The 20,201-nt window shown below is 43.4% G+C and overlaps 1 protein-coding gene and 1 pseudogene across 4 annotated transcripts; one reads left to right on the top strand and one right to left on the bottom strand.

Moving 5' to 3' along the window:
- Positions 1-2,281: 2,281 nt before the first annotated feature.
- Positions 2,282-2,815, bottom strand: LOC147422421 (uncharacterized; annotated as a pseudogene).
- Positions 2,816-11,719: 8,904 nt separating this feature from the next.
- Positions 11,720-17,695, top strand: LOC147422420 (linoleate 9S-lipoxygenase-like). Of its 4 annotated transcripts, none has more exons than XM_086502462.1 (11): positions 11,720-11,738; positions 12,207-12,256; positions 12,352-12,607; positions 13,256-13,533; positions 13,919-14,159; positions 14,447-14,746; positions 15,353-15,438; positions 15,523-15,633; positions 15,841-16,136; positions 16,239-16,502; positions 16,813-17,695. In XM_086502462.1, the coding sequence occupies exons 3-11, from the start codon at positions 12,361-12,363 to the stop codon at positions 17,570-17,572; spliced, it is 2,583 nt and encodes an 860-aa protein (XP_086358588.1). In that variant the 5' UTR covers positions 11,720-11,738; positions 12,207-12,256; positions 12,352-12,360; the 3' UTR covers positions 17,573-17,695. The 4 variants fall into 4 exon arrangements, with proteins under 4 accessions (XP_086358588.1, XP_086358589.1, XP_086358587.1 ...); XM_086502463.1 differs by lacking the exon at positions 11,720-11,738 and adding an exon at positions 11,960-11,976; XM_086502461.1 differs by lacking the exon at positions 11,720-11,738 and adding an exon at positions 12,030-12,047.
- The last annotated feature ends 2,506 nt before the right edge of the window (positions 17,696-20,201 follow it).

The raw sequence follows: 20,201 nt of genomic DNA, 5'->3' as shown, positions 1-20,201 counted from the left end.
GGTCTAATCCTAATCGGGGCTTCTAAAACCTATAAATAGAGCCCTTCTCTCCCTTGTAGATCACATGATCACACTACACCACACCATTCTCAACACATAACACACCACTCTTCAAGCCTAGTTGTGTAGAGTGTGTGCATTGTGAGTGCTCTATTCCATCACTACCCATAGGTGCATGGAGAAGCTTGAAGTTAGTTATGCCATCTAGAGGAGTGGAGTGATACCATACTCTGCATCACACTTGTAGCCTACTCTTGTCCATAAATAAGATTCATAGTTTTGGGTGCAATTGTATGCTGCAACTACGACTCTTCTTTCCAAATTGACTTGATAAATTGGCTCATCAGGTGGTTGAAGGTATATTTTCCTTGAAGTCTGTTGTGTTATTTCATGCTTGATGGTTTGAGGGCTTGTTGAATTGTTTGCCTAAAAAGTAAATTGTAAGAGGGTGCTCAGTGAGAGGGCTCCCATGACCCTAAGACAATTTGTGTATTGGCAACAAGGTCAAGTTTTGTGTTGTCTCTCTATTTCTCATCAAGCTTTGTGTGCATCTAGCCTTTAAGGCTAAGACTGAGTAACTCAAGTTGATTTGTGCTCTTACCTCTCTCTGGCGTGGTGAATGTTTGTGTTTGGTGTGTGTGGCTATCTTGCATTCCCCTCTCTTTGTGAGTTTGAGTACAAGGAGATATCACGTGCGTCCTAGTTCGCATCTACAACTAGGTGGTGTCCCTTTTCTTGTTTGGTTTCTGGCTGTGGGTTGTTGTTGTCTCTGATTGTGCTTGCCCCAGCTCCATTTGAGCAGCATGGGAGCCTCGAAGGGTGTTTAGAGGCCGCTCTTCTTGTTGCCCGCCCCGGACCGCCTCAAGATCAAATGAGAAGGACCAGGTTTCTCAATATGTTATCAAATATTGGTCACAGAGAAAAGCGACTCGATCGTAAGAGACCAAAATTAGGTTTGGGCCTATGTACTTGTGTAAACAGCCAATGGGAGTTGATAACCCCTTTTTGTATCATTGACCTATTTATATCAACCTTCTTGAATCTGTAATAACTGGCTTCATACTCAACTGGATATCTCATACTTCTTGGCATTTGTGCGGTACTTCAAGTCATTTGTAATTGAGTTGAAATTTTTAAAGCTTAGTCAACTGTGTTGTCTCCTCCTTGCAAATGCCACCATTGTAAATCTTGTTGTATGGTAGATTTCTATTTTTGCATGGTAGATGCGTGTTTATGAATGCTAGCTCTGTTTTCTGCATGGTAGTTGCCTATTCTTGACTGGTAGCTATCTATTTTTGCATGGTAGCTGCCTGTGTAAGATTGGTAGTTATCTGTTTTTTGCATGGTAGCTAGCTTCTTATTACTGGTAGCTATCTATTTTCAGCATGGTAGCTAGCTGCTCATGACTGGTAGCTATCTAGTATTAGCATGGTAGCTAGCTTTATCTGCATGGTAGCTCTATGTGGCAGCTATCTATTTCTTTCTGATAACTACCTGTTTCTACATGGTAGCTACCTGTTGTATCATGGTAGCTACCCCCTCTGACTCATGATTCATACTCATGACAATTTTGAAATAGAAGATTGTGTGCATGGGAGAGATAGAGAGAGAAATGAAAGGGAGAGAGAGAGAGAGAGAGAGAGAGAGAGAGAGAGAGAGAGAGAGAGAGAGAGAGAGAGAGAGAGAGAGAGAGAGAGAGAGAGAGAGAGAGAGAGGGAGGGGGGGGGGAGAGAGAGGATGTTGGTTTTACAGTTTCAATTTTTTAATTGATTCGTGGTTGGAGTTTGATGATGAGGCTTTGTGCCTCATTCTGGGAACCAACATCTGAAGACTTTAATCCTCTTCTTGGATGTTCGTTCTTCCTACTGCTTACCAAAAGCTCCTGTTGTAGATCCATAATCCTAATCCTATGTCTTTTCTGTTCTCACTGAGGCTCGTCCCCTTGGGGTTTTTCTGTGATATAATATTTCAAGGGTTTTACCTCGGTGATTTTCAGCCTTGTGTTTGGGTTTTCAGCCGTTACGGTGTAGTTTTATGTTACAGTTTTTGCCCACCTTCTTTTCCGCGAAGAGAGAGAGAGAGAGAGAGAGAGAGAGAGAGAGAGAGAGAGAGAGAGAGAGAGAGAGAGAGATTGTGAGAGAAGTTTTGAAACTGCATAAAATGTTTGGGGCCGGTGCTCTCATGGCGATCACGATAGTCACCCTCTTAAGAAATAGTTCTTTCTCCTGGGTTTCTTGATGGTGGAAAGAGTGTCCCTGAAACCCACCAGCACTGGATTCTCTCACGTCTCAATTTTGAGCCCACGCATGCAACCATCATTCAGCACATCCTTCATGATGGATTCCTTTGTCTCGTTGTCAAGGCCTCTTGTGTGCTGTTTGAAACATGTGACAATACGCTTTGCGATAGCTTGGCGTTTTTCAATAATCGGACGAGATGGATATTGGTTCTGACTTTCCTTGAGCTTGCAACGATACTCTCTCTTTCTGTGAGCTTCATAACTACTGGCAGCAGGCCTTCTACATTTTGCACACTCACAAATGCTGGCATGGCTTGCACATGCTCCAAAACTTGAGGGAGCTTCAACACATGCTGTTCCATCTATTATCCTTGCTCCAAAACTTGCCGATGTCCCAATCAATGTTGTTTCCATAGATGCATTCCTGTTTATTTCTCCAATAAACCCATTACCCAAGGGTGCTGGAACCAATGCTGATCCAATGCTTGAGGCTGCTCCGCTCGATGTGGGTGCCATGTAGACCGAAGTTAAAGTCCTACCGCTTGTAAGGTCAAGACCTGGCTATCTTCCCACCATGGTCTTCTTGATATGTGGCAAAGAGTACACGCTGACCACTCTTCCTGCAATGTATAAGTTGTAGTTGTAGTCGTAGCTGTACTTGTTGCTTGAAACCTCCTGCTTCACTACCAACACCCTCTGTGCTTAGCTCAAAAAACTGCTCTAGCTACTTGCCGATTGTAAAACAAAAGAAAAACGTCTTCTCTCCAAAACCTCCTACAAAACTCCCCTTCTCTGTTTGTCTTTGCATGGAAAAGAATCTTATGTGCAAATGCTCCTGCAAGACTACCAACTTTGTAAGAAACTCCCCTTCTGTGTTTGGTTTGTAGAGAAGCTTCTGTGCAAATGTTTCTGCAACACTATCAATGCTCACTCTCCTGTGCATGTAGAGAGAGAGAGAGAGAGAGAGAGAGAGAGAGAGAGAGATCTGACTAATTTTGTTTGAAAGTTCTCCAGGGGCATGGAGGGAACTATGGAACTACGAAACTGCCAAAGGTCGTGGGAATATTTTAATCATAAATGTCCACGCTTTGAAACTTTAAAGTTTTATTTATAACTCTTCTCTTGGTTCCTGCTTTGATATGCAAGAAGCTACCTCTCCACCACTGGAATGTCCGGGACATAGGTATTTAGTCCACCTAACCATGCACACACCCAATGGGCTTGTCCTTGATGTTTTTGTTGTATCTCTTAATCGGCTTGCTCAACCTGGCATGGGTGCATCGTATCTGAGCACCAGTGACCAAGCCCTTCTCTATCTTCAGGCGTGAAAGCTTGCATTAATTCACAGCCTGGGTTGTGTGCAACGTGTGTGGGTGCTTGGCCTGGAACATGCGGACCACCTCAACATCAGGCAAAGCCTCATGCAACAAGGATAGCCGATGCAAAGTGGCCACCTCATCTTCTTTCCATCCAACAGGTGCACGGCTTGAGCACGTTGTGAAGGTGGGAAGGTATGAGATGCCATTGCTTGTTTCAAAGAGCAGAATCCTTTGCAAGAAATGGTTTTGATGGCATCCGAAAGATGATTGTTCTCAATGTCCCATTTCTTTTCAAATACACTTTTAACTTACATCTCGCAAAGCAAGCAAAGGCCGTTAACACATCGAGGCTAAGAGCAAGTGAATTGGCGCATGTTGAATACAAAGACGAGAATTCTGTGGCTGTCATTGCGCTAGTGGCCCTATCAGTAGGGAAGAAGAGGCATGCACCCGCGACAGCATGTCTTTCAAGCAAGAAGCTCTCAAACAAGTCGTTGAGCAAATTTGATCTAAGGTCATGCGGTGCACCTGTTGAGTTTTGGAGATGGTGTAGAGCAAGAAAGATGTATGAATTGTTCGGAAACTGTGCCGTAAAAATGGTATCGACATCACGTTCGGGCAAGTGAGTCATTGCAAAGGCATGCAAAGATTGTAAATATTCAGCCGTCTTGTGTGTTTGTTTGTGTGTGTGTTAGAGAGAGAGAGAGAGAGAGAGAGAGAGAGAGAGAGAGAGAGAGAGAGAGAGAGAGAGAGAGAGAGAGAGAGAGAGAGAGAGAGAGAGTCTGTGCTTTGGAAGGTTGAAAATATGGAGAGGAAGGAAGAGTAGAAAGCGAGTTATGGAGAGACACCACGACAACAAGGCTCAAAAGTAGGATACCATTTTCTTATGAAACTCGATATACAATGGAAAAGCCAAAATTTAGTTCATCGATTGTAGAGGGGTCTAGGTAAGGAAGCATAGTTATTTGTGGTGAAAGGCCAAAAGCTACGGAAACCATGCTCTTAAAGCATCTAGGTTTCCAACAGAGGAGTGAAAGATATCATAGAACCATTTGTGCCAATTTTGAACACACCCTCGACAACAGATGTCGATAAAATATCTCTCGCCTCTGGAATGCTCTCCATGTACACCTCCTTAAAGCTCCTTGGCAAGGCCAGAAAGCGATCCACCATAGACCCTGACACTTGAACCGCCACAACACGTCTGTCAATGCTGCTTCCGATTTGTGCCTCTAGTCTGAGAGTCGGGTTGACGACGTGATCTTTATCGCAAAGCTAACAACGCAGTCGGCCTTCAACCTTCTTCACCTTCGGTGAGTCACAAACTGAGCACTGGGAATGCAAGAGAGCTCTATTGAAGTTCACAAAGCGCAAAGTCCCCACAACCTACAAAAAAAAACAAACGTGTAAAGACCACTAAAGATGTCTTTATCTAGTTGACTACAAAGCATGCAAAGTCACCTCTCTATTGTAGCCGAGAATCTCACACTGTCTATGAAATGCTGTGGTCAATTCTTGTTTTAAGCGTGATCCTCGTACGGGGACCAAAGTTGTGACGTCTAGAACAGACAATGTGCGCACTGTGACAACAAAGAGGCCAATATTCCTAGCCACAAACATACAATGTCCTCCCTAGCCATCTGCGCCATGACTTGATCGTAGTCATGATTTCAAGAGTTGACAAAGCTCACCTACATATAACAAAAGGTTTGTCAACATAGAAAGAAAGGAACATTGAAGCCAATGCTTCTGATACGTACAACTGCTTTGTCGTCTGGGGTCAGGCCATCGGCAACAACCAAATCCCCGAATGTAGTGCCAATTCTCTCATGGAAATTACCACTTTGCAAGACAACAAACGCCAGTGTCGTCAAGGGCACACGTGGGCTAGTAGTCTCAGAAATTGCAGCGTTAGCAAGAAATGTGCTTATCTTTGTCTTAGGATAGAAAGCTAAAGAAACATGGAATGGGTCACAAGGTCGAATGGTTGTCGATGCATCGACATGCAAGGAGAACGAAGCTGAGCCAACATCATTATGGTTTTTAGCTCTCACAAGAGGACAATCAATCCTGACGAACAAGCCGATCTTGAGCTCCTTGGTGTAGCTCTCAATGAAGGGATCCACAACGACGACCGTGATCGTGTCGGTGCAATCGGCATCGACGATGTCGAACTTGAAGTAGCGTGCATTTTTCTTTTGCCCAAGGGAGATGGAACGGTATGTGCCGTACCAATTCAAGATTTTTTACTCTATGGAGAAAGGTTTACTACCCTCATCTATATCGCTAATCATGAATAGCGGCAAGGTTTCCTTGACTATCAGGCTTTTCCCTTTGTCCAGTAGCTTGCCACATTCCAAGATATTGTGAGCAGCTAAAGATTGGCCAGTTTCAAAAAATGAGGCTACAACTTTGCTTTAGTCGCGAGCTGGGCAAGGAAGTTGCTGTTGAGACGAAGACGGTGCTTGTGCGCACTCCTCCCCTAGTGGAGAGTATCCTTTTCCTACAAAAAAAAGTAGAGCACCATCTTAATGCAGCTCAACACTCAAGAGTGCATTGCAACAGAGAACATCGCAGACACACCAAGCCTATTCCACAAAGAATGAATGTGCACGCTGACCATACCTGCACTACTAGCGGGATGGCTAGTAGGGCTTCCTTGAAGCAAGGCACACCTACATCTCTTCCTAGCTACGGTTTCCTCAAAGCTCGGGGACTTGGGGGCGACCCATCAGAGCTCGGCATCACCAGCTGCGATGAACGTGTGCTTGTAGGACATGGAGGAGACTCAATGAACCTGCGCAGCTCTGCAAGAGGACAAGAAAAGGAAGCGTCTAATTAAGCATAGCATTGACTAGTTGAGCAGAGCAAAGAGGACGTTAAAAACGTCCAACATGCAAGACACTCGGAAAAGACAAGGAAGAATGAGCCGCAGAAACGAAGCTCTTGAGAGGATCCGGAGAAGCTTGCGGCAGCACGCCGGGATGCCAGGCGGAATCCCAAGTGACAAAAACCAAGGGCACTAGCTGACTGCCTGCTGGAAAGTACAAGATAGTAAGAGCATAACCAAAACATGGGAGTGAGCATGGGAAATCCCGCATAACAGACCTTGTGCAAACAACCCCAAGCAGGAATCGTAACAAAAAATGCAGAGTAATGCTCCAGATCTGGCACATGGATAATATTCCTTGAAAGGACCAGCTGACACATAAGGTAGACGATGGTCAATGAGCTGAATCAGCTTGCGACAACCATGCTACCCGTTGGACGTGGGACCAGAGTACTAACTGTGTAGGCTTGGAACAAGGATACCTGACGCCGAAAACAGGCTCAACCAGTCAGAAGATGCCACTCCACAACGGCAAGCAAAGCAAGCTGGCTCCTACACACATCACCATAATGCAGCAGACTAGCAAGACACTTCCCCACCATGCACGCCAAGCCTTGGCTACACCCATCAATCGAAGATAACAACCTGCACGCTTCAGCTCAAGAACAAAACCTGCAAAATAATGTTGTGCAACAGTAGGTTTGCGAAGGAGAAAAAGCATTCCTCGAGTGCACATTTCAATTGAAACACAACATCACTACATGCCAAAGCTGGTTGCAGAGAGGGAAAAAAATAGCCCAGTCAATGGTTCTCCTAATGTGACAGAAGCAAGCGAACAACACTCAAGCATGGCAGGCAGGACTACCTCACAAAAAACAGGGAACAATGTCACAGCCAACATCTCGATTCCATCACTTGCAACAACAATAGGAAAAAACTAGCACCAAGAGCTAAGACGACAATACCAACACAAGGCAATGTTCTCGAGTGCATCACACGGAAGCAAAAAGAAACCAGGACCAGCAATCAAAAAACAACAGTCACAGGCAACATCTCGATTGCATCACCTGCAGCAAGGAAAAAACCAGCACTAGGAGCTAGGAGGACAACACCAGCACAAGTCAATGTTCTCGAGTGTGTCGCACACAAGTAGAAAAAACCAGAACCAGCAATCAAAAAACAACAATAGCATCACCTGCAGAGCGGGGAAAAAACCAGCACCAGGATCCAGGACGACAATACCAGCATAAGTCAGTGTTCTTGAGTGCATCGCATGGAAGTAGAAAGAAATCAGGACCAGCAATAAAAAAACAATAGTCACAGCCAACATCTTGATTGCATCATAATCGAGAACAGTGAAAAAACCAGCACCACGGAGCTAGGATGACAATACGAGCATAAGGCAATGTTCTCGAGTGCGTCGCACACAAGTAGAAAGAAACCAGGACTTGCAATAAAAAAACAACAATAGTATAGAGTAAGTAATTCAATTACCACCACAGGTAAGCATTGCAAGAGACCATTGACGAGGCAATGATCGAACACGCATTTAAGCTCAAAAACAGAGTCAACACATGCCAAACCTAGCCGCCAAGGGAGAATACAACCAACTCAATCAGTAGTGCTCCTAATGCAACAGAAGCAAATGGAGCAACACTAGGCCACTGTAGGCAGGACCGTCTCAAAAAAGCAGCGAATGAAATGATGTCACTGCAACAGTCACGAGTACATCACTTGCAAGCAGAACAAAAAGCAAGCACCATGCCGAGAGAACAACACCAGCACAACAAACGTTTTCGAGTGCATCGCTCGCAAGAAAGAAGAAACCAGGAGCGACAATCAAAAACAACACCAGCATAGAGCAAGTAAATCAATTGTTGCCATACATAAGCATACAAGAAACTGTCGACGAGCGAGAGAAACAAACCTCCAGAGAAGTCCATGCTCTCACCGTCGCTGGGTGAGGAATTGCTTGCACTCCCTTCACCACCACCAGCAATGCCACCATTAGATGCCATGATAAAGAGGATCTCCAAACAAATGTTGATGCAGCTACTTTAAGGCACAACACACAAACCCTCAAACTAATCTACAACAGACACTCAACAAATTTCAACTCCTCACAAGCGACAACAACTTCCTCAACAACATTTGGTAGAAGAAAACATTGGTTTGCATATGGTGACTCGATTGATTTAAATTTGGAATTGCAACATATCAACACATACAAATTGAATAGCAAGAGAGAATCTTTCACCAAAAAATGATAGGTCAAAGCTCAAACGTCAAAACAAAGATTGAGACTTGCTGGCACATGTACAAAAGCAGGACAGAGAGAGAATCTTCCACTATATAATGTAGCTCAAAAGCTCAAACATTAAAACAAATCTATAGACTTGCTGCTACATCTATAAAAGCATGACACAGTATAATGATAACCAGCTGAGACAAGGGCTTGTTACACTGCATTTTTCTGGCCTTTCTGGCCTCTTATATAAGCTACAATAAGCACATGGATTCTTCTAAGCATTACATCCCGCGTGCCTTTCAACACGTACACTGTAGCATAAAGAACAACACGAGTAGTGCTCGTCACCTGAGCCTGCACAACAACACCATTGAATGCAGTCGCCTTCAAAAATCTTGAAAACCCCGCCTTCAGGATTAAACGAACAGGACTGCGTATCAAACACCTCTTGGTGCCACGTCCTCGCCACCTGAGCCTGCACAACGACGCCATTGAATGCAGTCGCCTTCAACAATCTTGAAAACCCCACCTTCGGCATTAAACAACAAAACTGCACATCAAACACCTCTTAGTGCTCTGGCAAGAGCAGCACGAAAAGATCATACCTGTTGCGTGCCACCTTCTTGGAAGGACGGCACCCGCTGCACGCGCCACCTTTTCTGGTAGGAGCAGGGCAAAAAGGGACGAGACGCAGCACGAAAAGGGTTTGCAGATTGTGTCAAATGAACCTTTAGTAAACCTAGTAACACGTGGCAATCATCCAGAAACAATATCGAACGGCCTGAGCTTTGCAACAAGTTTGCACCTAAAACCCTATGGCCTTCCGCAGGCCAAAAATCACATACATAGAATGTACTTATCCAAAGTGTTACGAGTGTTAAGAAAGGGCAACAATGTATAGATGGGCATTAACAAGCTATTGGTATGCTTAGAAGCTAGCTCCTCCATACGCTAAACGGCACAAATTGAGGGCCCTTAATCAGCTAAGCTACATCCCCATAGATATTTTCGCTTTTGAAGGGTGCCGTTGCAAAAAGTTTGAAGCATAGCCCTGCATTTTTGATAGGGACCCACTATTTCATTGTGTCGTAGGCTATAGCAGGTTCCTTAGTATCTTCATGGCAAGTTTAGTGTGGTCAATCGGCAATTTAGTTGAACGTTTGCTTCTAGGACGTATGGGCCTTGTGCTTGAAATTGTAAGGGTTGTCTGTTCATTGAACAATCCTTCAACGTGGAGGGCCTATCGGGTGCCTTCTTCTACCTAGAGGTATGTTAATTTGTGTGCGCCATCGGGGATAGATAAAGTCAAATAGGATGATGGATAGACATCATGCACATGGAAATGCGATGCCATCTTTGGATAGTCTTGAGCATGGTGGCCCATCAACACCCAAAGTGTGATGCAATCAACTCGTCAAATGCTCAAGTTGGCATTGCTTGTGTGTGGATATGTGAACCCGAACATCAGACCTGCACAATCCAGGACATTTTAGACCGTGTAAGGTAGGCTTTGCACAGGAGTTGTGGCAACGTTTCGCCATGTGCTCTTTGTCTTGTAGCTACAAATGAAGCCTAAGGTTTGCCACTCTGCCAAAATTGGCAGAGTTACGTTAACTTTGCCTCTCTCTCTCTCTCTCTCTCTCTCTCTCTCTCTCTCTCTCTCTCTCTCTCTCTCTCTCTCTCTCTCTCTCTCTCTCTCTCTCTCTCTCTCTCTCTCTCTCTCTCTCTCTCTCTCTTCTCTTAAACCAAGAGCGCATTTGTCACTCCAAACTTTGCCTTCCCAACGTGCGATTACGCTCTAAGGTTGCTTACACACCTTCCACCGGAGCTTGGGCGTGGAGACATGGAATCCAGTTGGAACAAAATGATTCGCAACACAAAACGGGCTACGGACAAGAGTGTGGGCTGCCAAGACTCTCTGCTCAAGCCTGGGCAGGGAACCAGTTGCTGACAGCGCTTCTTGCAAGGAGTGTCGAGTCAATATGTTGCGGATCAAAGCTGATAAAATCACCACATTTGAAGAATGCGATGTTTTCAGTGTGTAACAACGGCTTGCCCGCCTGCAAAAGTGATGGGCAGGCAGAGTTTGAGTGTGTATCCCAGCCTAACACTTAGGTGCCATCATTTTGTGGAGGTCTCTAAGAGCTGAGTCGCACCTAGTGCTAGCGGGGGCAGCAGGTCTGAGGGACGCATTCACCGTGAAGCAGGTCGCACCCAAGGGGAGGAGATTGCACGTGTTGTTGTCACTGAGAAGAATCAGCTGAGCTGACTCCTGTTACCTACGAGAATGAAGGAGGTAACAGATCCAACAAAAAAATAGCGTAGCCCCTTGCTTTTTCGTCGTGCTAGTAGAACTATTGCAGGGTTTCGACATTTCAGGAGAAGAACCAGGATATTCTATTAGTGGCAAACCCGTTCACCCCACTCCCCCCACTCGTCAGAGGTGCGACTCAGCTCTAATTAACTATGTGGGGAGTCATTGGGATTGTTTCACGACGTGAGTCGCCTAGAAAAGAGGAGTGACAATTTGCAAACCACGTGGGAAGACTACATAGACCTAGTACATACCCTCAATTGAGCAACTTGCACCCAAATTTTATCGTTTTCTCGGCAAAAGGGGCTTTACCATTAGTATCACTGTATCTTCCAGTTTTTTTGAACCTCGATTCCCACCAATTCACAATAAAAAATTGCAGACGATGTCTCTCCGACTGAGAGACTCTCTCTCTCTCTCTCTCTCTCTCTCTCTCTCTGAGTCCCTCCTCTAGATAAAATCAAAATCAACTCTTCCCTGACCCATCGCCCCAATAATACAATTACCATTTCCCTCTCGAGTACGACCCACCATTGCCGCCGTGTATTTGGACAAGATATAGCTTCATATTGATAAAGCACAGCACAAATGGGTTCTTTGATCTGTAGTTTATTTCCTATTTTGTGTGTGAGAGAGAGAGAGAGAGACACAGACAGAGAGAGAGAGATTGATTTGGACAATTAGATGTTGCATCCATGTGATCTGAATTTTATTTTCTATTTTCCGCGCGCGCGTGTGTTCGTCTGCGATTCCGATAGAGAGACGAAGAGAGAGATAACAATACCAAGGTGAGAGAGAGAGAGAGAGAGAGAGGGGTCACGAACGACGGTGTCTCTGTTTACTGTTTTTTGCTGATAAAAGCAAAAGCAAAAATGGGTTCTTTGATATGTATTTTATTTCCCATTTGAGAGAGAAAGAGGGCTCATCAGAGGGGTCACAAATGACGATGCATATGCTGTCTGATCTGCGCATGCTGTACTGCTTTTGTTGATTAGGGCAAGGCGAAGGTCCATGTGACAAATGAAGGTTTTTAAAAAGAATCAAATAGTGCACCAGCTCATACTCTGATCATTGTTTTAGGACATGTGCATGTGCCGGTCAGTGCGGTCACCAGCTTATAATTTGTACATATCTTGAATTCATAGTTCTTATATACACCAGCTCAGCTTTTGCTTTACTTGCCTCCATCATCTCTCCTTCTTCTTCTTCTTCTTCTTCTTCTTCTTCAGCTTGTTACTTACATAATTCTTCTGCAGGAAAATCTCAATCCTAGTGATATGATTAAGATGATGATGCTCACTGCATTGTAAGTCCAAAGCTCAGCTTTTGCTTTACTTCATTCGGCCTTGATCATCTCTTCTTCCTCCTCTAATTTATCTTGTTATATATTCTTTAATGCAGGAAAATGATATGATGCTCAATATTGTTATATATTGGGCTCCAAAACTCCTCATCTTCTTCTCGACATTGATCTTCTGCAAGCTATACTTATTTAAAAGCTGCTCTGACTCCTCCCCCACCATGAAGAACACTCATGTCATCAAGTGCACTGTCAGATACCTCAATGAGAACCTCCTTGAGATTGTAACCCATATGTTCAATGACCTCTTTGCAAACTCAGTGAACCTCCAGCTCGTCAGTGAAGTGGTTGATCCAGGCATGTGCATTGCATGGTTTGCTATTTAGCATTTTCCCCCATTGACACATCCACACATTGGATAGCTACGGCTGAGATGCAGAAAAGCAGGCTCTTTTGTTTGAGCATGCACCTCACAGACACACACACACAGAGATGCATATCCACTCCATTAGCACCAATACGCCTGCATGGACAGCATACTCAAATTTAGAATGGCACATTCTAGCAGCGTGCATGTAAGATGTGTCCGGTCGAGCATACAGTATTATGTGTGCTGAGATTGGCATCTCTTTGTTCCCACCTGCATGACACCATGATCTCATAGCCTAAATAGAGATGCAGATTCAGTCCCTTAGCACTAATGCATGCGCATGGACGGCATACTCAGATTTTAATTTGCATGGCAGTACTGTCTACGCACATGCAAGTTTTTCACGTGCGAAAAATGCGTTTCTCACACAGTGGGTCCAAATTTCGTTTTTGCTGGCGATGGAAAAAAGTCTGAAACTTGTAGTGGCATATGTCCTAAGCATACATAATGTGATTGCAGCTGAGGTTGGCATCTAGTTTGCACCGACAACATGATCTCGTCGAGAATGCACATGTCTTCACATTATTATTGTCATGCTCCTATGAGGGATGATATTTCTCTTCTGTGAGGTGCAGACACAGATACGGGAAAGGTGAGCGCAGTGTCGAAGCTAAGGTTGTGGGGAAGTAAGGATGAGGGTCCTGACTCTTTGCTTACCATCTCATTCAAAGTGGATGAGGACTTTGGGAAGCCTGCTGCTATCCTGCTCGAGAGCTTCTACTCTAACGAGTTTTATATCAAATCCATCACTTTGACTTTGCAGGACAGCTCTACAGTTTATTTTCCATGCCACACATGGATTAACCACACACGCTTGTACTTTGGCAAGCCTCGAGTGTTCTTTTCTAACCAGGTTTATATATATGCTAGAGCTTAGGATTCAATCTCTCATTGTTGCTTTCTGAATGATGAAGTAATTGCTACTGTAAGTTTCACAATGTTATGCTAGTAAGGTTTCCCGGTTTCATGCTGCCATGGCTATGCATTTATAACTTGGTGTCAGAAGTTCAAGCTTTAATACAAGATAATGCTCATAAATCTGCACATTTGTGACAGTCGGTACACTGATGCTTGATTTATGGTTAACTGGATATACTTTTATGGGTCAATTAGTGAAACTATGCATCTGATTGTAGATGTGGATTAATTCGGAACTTTTTTATTAATGTTGGCAAGACTCAATAATGAATTGACATGGAGGCATGCCGTACTTACAGTATCAAAATTGTACACTGCAGCCTTTGCTTCCAAGTGAGACCCCTCCAGCAATCTTAAAGCTGCGTGATGACGAACTCTTGGCCCTGCGAGGTGATGGGAAGGGGCAGAGAGTACACGGGCAACGTGTTTATGACTATGATGTGTACCATGATCTGAGCAATCCAGATAGCAGTCCTGATCTTGCAAGGCCGATTCTCGGCGGATCCTCTCAATATCCCTATCCTCGTCGATGCAGAACCGGCCGAACACACACAAAAGCTGGTAGGCTGGTACCATGAAAGCTTCTTTAAGGTCTGCGAGGTTGGGAATTTGAATTGTGGCGAGCAGCAAGTGCCGTTATTCTGATAGTTAAAAAACTAGTCCCATGTGAATAAAATGTGATCATAGCATATCATTTGCATGGTGTAATTTGATGCTTTCTAAGCAACCAAACCATTTTGCTTTAGGTTGCAAGAGAGAACTCCTTAATCTGATCATGAAGCTGTGAGAATTCCCTTACTATTCTATCCCAACAGCAGCTATTTATAATATGATTCTGTAATGTGCAGACCCCCTCTCGGAGTCACCGGAAACAAGTTTTGATGGCACGTACGTGCCACGTGATGACAGGTTTAGTGCAAGCAAGAAAATGCAGTTCATAGGGGCAGGTGCCCGGAGTTTGGGTCACAATGTGATCTCCACATTGGAGAGCTTGATAATGGACGATCGATCCTTTGAGGCTCTAGAGCAAATTCATGACTTGTATGTGGGAGACCTCCAAGCTACATATGGCAGCACTGCTACTCCTGTCATTAGAAAGCCCACAGACGGGACACCTCTCGAGTTTCCACCACCCGGAGTGGTTGAAGGTAATCTTTTGATGGACATTGCAACAGTATAGGAGATATTTGTGGTTTGCTTTTTATATAGATCAACATTGTGCTCCAAAAGAGTCCAAGGTAAAGCTAGGATTTCTGTTCACAAATACACAAACACATGAAGCAAGTTTTTTGCTAGTAATACTTCTAAAGAGGAAAGTATCCTTGACAGCTTGATGCTTTAAGTTTTCAAATAGATCAGAACCAAGTGAACACCAATTTGGGCATTATAGCTGTGAGAACACTTAATTTGCCCTGTTTTGGCGCATTGGAGGTTTTTTGGATGAGTAAAGACATAAGGATTCATGCTTTTGTTGTTTCTAGGACAAGGGTCCTATGGGAACATGGACTAGGGAGTTCTCTATTCCAAGAATGCACACTATGTATAGCTAGGGTTCCTTTATATAGTGGCATGGGCCGGCTATATAGGGGTTGGTTGGGTGGAGCTTAGAGTGTGCTTTTCCAGAGTCTTACCGGGATCCTCCTCATACAAGTGAACGCTGAGTGTATTCTAAGTGGCAAGAGCCTGGTAAACATTAATATTGTGTTAAATGACAATCTGCTTCTCGTGATCCATGTGTGTTATTATGCTTGTAGCAAACAAGGAGGCTTGGAAGACAGACCATGAATTTGGACGGCAACGCCTCGTTGGAATCAATCCGGTGGTAATCCAGTGTCTCAAGGTACTTTTATATTTTGTTGAGAATCATGCACATGCTTTATGATGCCTTCTCACTCTTTATTTGCCTATGTATTTTCTTGGCCAGGATTTCCCTCCCAAGAGTAGTAGCTTGGATCCTGAAATTTACGGGCAGCCTACATCCTCAATCACTTTTCATCACATTGAGCCACTGCTTGAAGGATTGTCAGTGAAAAAGGTGTAAATGTTGATTAACTGGTCATATGTATCATGTATGTGGGTTTTTCTTACTTTCATTTGGTCATTTGTATTGTGTGTGTTTCTCTCACTTCCATTAAGGTATACTTCTACTGTAAACTTTGATTAAAGCATTTGTTGTGTCTGTTATTTTCAAAACAAGAGACCATGTGTCTTTCCTCAACACCTAGTGCTGCAATTCATGCAGGCATTGGAACATAAGCGACTCTACATTCTAGACTACCATGATGCATTGATGCCATTTATCAGCAGAATCAATGACCTGGGAATAGGGAAGGCTTACGCCTCGCGGACGATTTTCTACTTGAACAAAGCTGGCACACTCCTACCCATCGCAATCGAGGCTACGCTCCCTCCCGTGCAAAAGGGTGAGAAAGCCAACAGCAGAGTTTTCACACCCAATGATCATCTGTGGTTGTGGCGCCTTGCCAAGATACATGTGGCCATCATTGATACTGGCTACCATCAACTTGTGAGCCATTGGTGAGCAATGTAGCCCGCATGCATTTCCATGTCAAACCCAATTTTGTCCCTGTTATGTTGAATCCAATGTCTCTATCATGCTGATAAATATTCTCTTTGTAGGTTACGCACACATGCGTGTGTCGAGCCTTTTGTGATTGCCACACGCAGACAATTGAGTGCCATGCATCCCCTTCATGTGTTGCTGTCTCCCCATTTTAAAGACACCATGCACATCAATGCTCTTGCAAGATCTTCCTTAATCAATGCGGGAGGAAAAATTGAGTCTCATTATACGCCGGGGAAATACTGCATGGAGGTTTCCTCTGCCGCTTACAAAAGTTGGCAGTTTGATGAAGAGGCTCTGCCAAAGGACTTACTAAAAAGGTGTGTTGGAAAATCAGAGTGGTCATGCAACAATTCATGATGCCTACAGTTATGCCTCAGGTGCTATCTCCTCTGGCAATAGACAGTTTGAGAGCTTCAACTCATCAAATGGGAGATTCTGCTACTATTCCTCTGGTGGTGTTTTTCGTCAAATGGTTGCAGGTGTAGCCTAGTGGTCAAGGTGGCCTGTAATGTACCCATGCTTGATCCCCTGGGGGCACTTGCAATTGTACCTCAAGCTAACTTTTTTTGCAGGGAGAGTGATTGAACACATTTGAGCACTTCTAACACTATTGAACCTTTTATGCAGGGGCATGGCCGTGGAAGATTCCTCCGCTAAGCATGGTGTGCGGCTCACCATCGAGAACTATCCTTATGCGGTGGATGGGCTGGAACTGTGGGGTGCAATAGAGCAGTGGGTGGAGGATTATGTGAAACTTTATTACAAGGATGATAAGCTAGTGCAGGATGATATTGAGCTGCAACGGTGGTGGGAGGAGGTGGTGAAGGTGGGGCATGGCGATCATGCCGAGGCGGAATGGTGGAGTAGGATGACCAAGGTAGAGGATGTGATTCAAGTCATGTCAACTCTTATATGGATGGCTTCAGCTCTTCATGCTGCTGTCAACTTTGGTCAATATGCATATGGTGGGTATATGCCCAACCATCCTTGCATGGCCAGACTTCTCATCCCAGAGGAAGGGACACCAGAGTATGAGTCACTGTTGGCAGACCCTCGGCATTTCTTCCTGGATACTGTCCCCTCACAAGGGGCCACAACATTTGCAATGGCCATTCTGGAGATCCTAGCCCAGCATATGAGCGAAGAGGAATACTTGGGTGAGCGGAAAGATGCACAGTGGACATGCGACGCCCGTGCTATTACTGTCTTGGAGACGTTTCGCCGCAATCTGGCAGAGGTGGAGACTTCCATTGAATGTCGCAATGCGGACGAATCTTTGCATCATCATCGTGTAGGGCCTGCTAACCTGCCCTACACCCTCCTTGCCCCTTCCTCTGCTGGACCAGGGCTGACCTTCCGAGGGGTTCCAAACAGCATTTCCATATAAATGTTTTTAATATCACTGTAACAATGTGACGTACTTTGTAGTTTGCATCTTCAACCTAATCTCAAATACAACTGTTCAAATCCTTAAGACGAATACATCTCATAATTAGAGGAGGTTTGAGCTTATCGCTCTCAATTCCAAACAAGTAGTATGTCTGCCGACAGTTAAAAAGAAAGGTGGTAATCAGGAAGAATTTTCTTCCATGCTCACTCGCTCCTCTCAATTGCACCCGGTGAGGCAGGGGTACTTCTCTCTGTGCGCGAGGCAGGGCTGAGCTCTCTCTCTCTCTCTCTCTCTCTCTCTCTCTCTCGACGTTAAGAATTCGCTTCTTCTCTTGTGTGACATTGAGGGAGACGAAGATGGACCTCGTCATGTACCACTACAAGTTTTAGACATTTTCTAATTTTGACAAAAAAGTCATTTTTCTACCTTTTTAGGGTGCAAAAAACCTAGCAAGTGAATTATTTTTCTCAATGGCTATTTTTTTAAACCATGTGTCAAATTTTTTTATTCTCAAAGTGGGAATAAATCTCTTGCAATATAAAGTACTGACGTGAAAAATAATCGAGCTCATAATTATTGTTATCTTTTTGCTATTCATAAGAGAAAAAATTGTTAACACATAATATTTGTTGGTCTATGGAATGTAAAAACCAAAACACAATATGAAAATAGATTGTACTCAAGACCTTGCAAGTTCATGGTGATTTTTTTTTTAATCGAGGCTCTTAAAGATTGTATTGCAAAGTAGATGAAAATTAGCACCGTAAAAAAAAATTCATTTTACATTTTATAGTTCTAATGAAAATATTTTTCACTTATACATGTTATAATGATAAATATTCCCACTCTTAACCAAGAGAATTATGAATCTTGAGTGTAAATTATTTCCACTTTTGATATCTATGCAAAAGAGAGACATTAATTGTCATCGTCATTGCAAAGACTTGAATAGGGTAAACCTTTTTCACTTCACAATGACAAAAAAGGATCTTATTCTCACATATAATCTTTTTGTAGTGATATTATTCATACTTAAAAATTTTACATGTTAGAAACATTCAACACCTCTAATGTAGTTTCATAGCTATGAATTTATCACATATTGAAGGGAATCTCTATCTTGTACGCATAACAATATCCCAATTATGAGAACCTCAAATCAAACATCTTTTATGGATAGTTGTTTAGTATGAAAACTGTTAATCGCGGCCAATCAACTGTCATACATCAAACTTTCAAGACTACAACAAGAGCAATAATGCTTTGAGATCATATCAATTATAACTCGTCCCACAAAATCTTTTATCTTTTTAATTCAAACAAGTTCAACTTCATCCTCACCCATAACTTTATAGCGTTAGTGTCTTTGAGCTTAATCTTGTTTTGCCCAATGACCCAAGACACCAAAACATTCAATGCCGGTAAGTCTTGGTATTCTTTCTTGAAATCAAATGACACTCTTTTAAAAAGTCAGGTGGTCGCCTATACATGAGGTCTATGTTGAGCTCCCATCAGTTTCAAAGCTATCGCTTCTTTCGTTATCTTCTTAAGTGCCTTATTCTACAAAAGGTATGTTACACTCATGTAAGGACCTTCATAAAAAATATATTGAGTTTGCACTGCAACATACTCATTTATAAGACCAAAGATGTTAGTAGCAATACATGAGGTGATAATGTGACTTTCTTATGAGAAGGATTGAAATTCCTTCTTTTTAGACTTGCAAACCTGCAATAAATAGAAACAATTCACAACCCTCAAAATGCCTGATTTGATCAGTATACCCAGAAAAGGGCTTGTACCAGGGTAGAGGTGTTCTCTTTGTATCTAGCAAAAACTCTTTGGTAACTCTTTTAGCTTTTTCATTTTCTCTTGCTTCACGTTGCAAACACTATGAGAGATCGTGGTGTTTACCGCGGGCCATTACCGCAAAACAAGAGAGAGGAATTCAAAATGAGGAGAGAGAATCCTTTTGATGCTGAAGCGGCACTTTACCGCAAATATTACCGCGTAAATTTCCGCGATTATTGCCGCTCACATTACCGTTAAGACAGGCTGGACCCCCTTCCCCCTTCCTCTCCCGCGGGTCTCCATTTAAATCCAATACAACTCCTACACTCTCCAGAATGCTTGCTCACTTCACTTAATCTCTCTTTCACTCTAAAAATTCTATACTTAAATCATTGAACTCACAACAAAACCATTACAAATACTATTCATAAGCACATAACGAAACATTTGCAAATTAATCATATACTACACCAAGTGAAAGAATGGAGAGTTTTATTAATTCTCATCTTGTATAATATCTCTACAAGCACTAGGATCCATATTTAGACCCATAGTATTCAAATCAATAAACAAATTTAGAGATTCTTCCTCCTCTCCATCACCTCCTGTAGAATCATCATCGCTTTCTCCCTCTTCCTCCTCCTCAAGATGACTATTTGTAAGGCTTGGCTGACCTTCTTCAACTTCTACTACATCTTCCTCTGCATCTTGTGGTGATGGTATGATGGGATCAATTACGGGCTCAATGTCCGTCTCTGCAAAGATAGATCTACCCCGCGGCGTGATTGGAATGACATACCAAAGTCTTCTTTGATATATACATGGCACATAAAAG

Source organism: Adiantum capillus-veneris, chromosome 27 (assembly GCF_014529385.1).
Source record: "Adiantum capillus-veneris isolate H3 chromosome 27, ASM1452938v2, whole genome shotgun sequence".
Classification (NCBI taxonomy): domain Eukaryota; kingdom Viridiplantae; phylum Streptophyta; class Polypodiopsida; order Polypodiales; family Pteridaceae; genus Adiantum; species Adiantum capillus-veneris.
Note: the sequence above shows the minus strand (reverse complement) of the source record. Positions and strands in the feature narration are given on the sequence as shown.

Bases quoted from the DNA above. Each gene is read 5' to 3' on its own strand.
- LOC147422420 (XM_086502462.1), top strand. From the start codon at position 12,361: ATGATGCTCAATATTGTTATATATTGGGCTCCAAAACTCCTCATCTTC. The intron at 12,608-13,255 runs GCATGTGCATTG...TGTGAGGTGCAG, and splicing joins CAGTGAAGTGGTTGATCCAG to ACACAGATACGGGAAAGGTG. The intron at 15,439-15,522 runs GTACTTTTATAT...TTTCTTGGCCAG, and splicing joins TGGTAATCCAGTGTCTCAAG to GATTTCCCTCCCAAGAGTAG.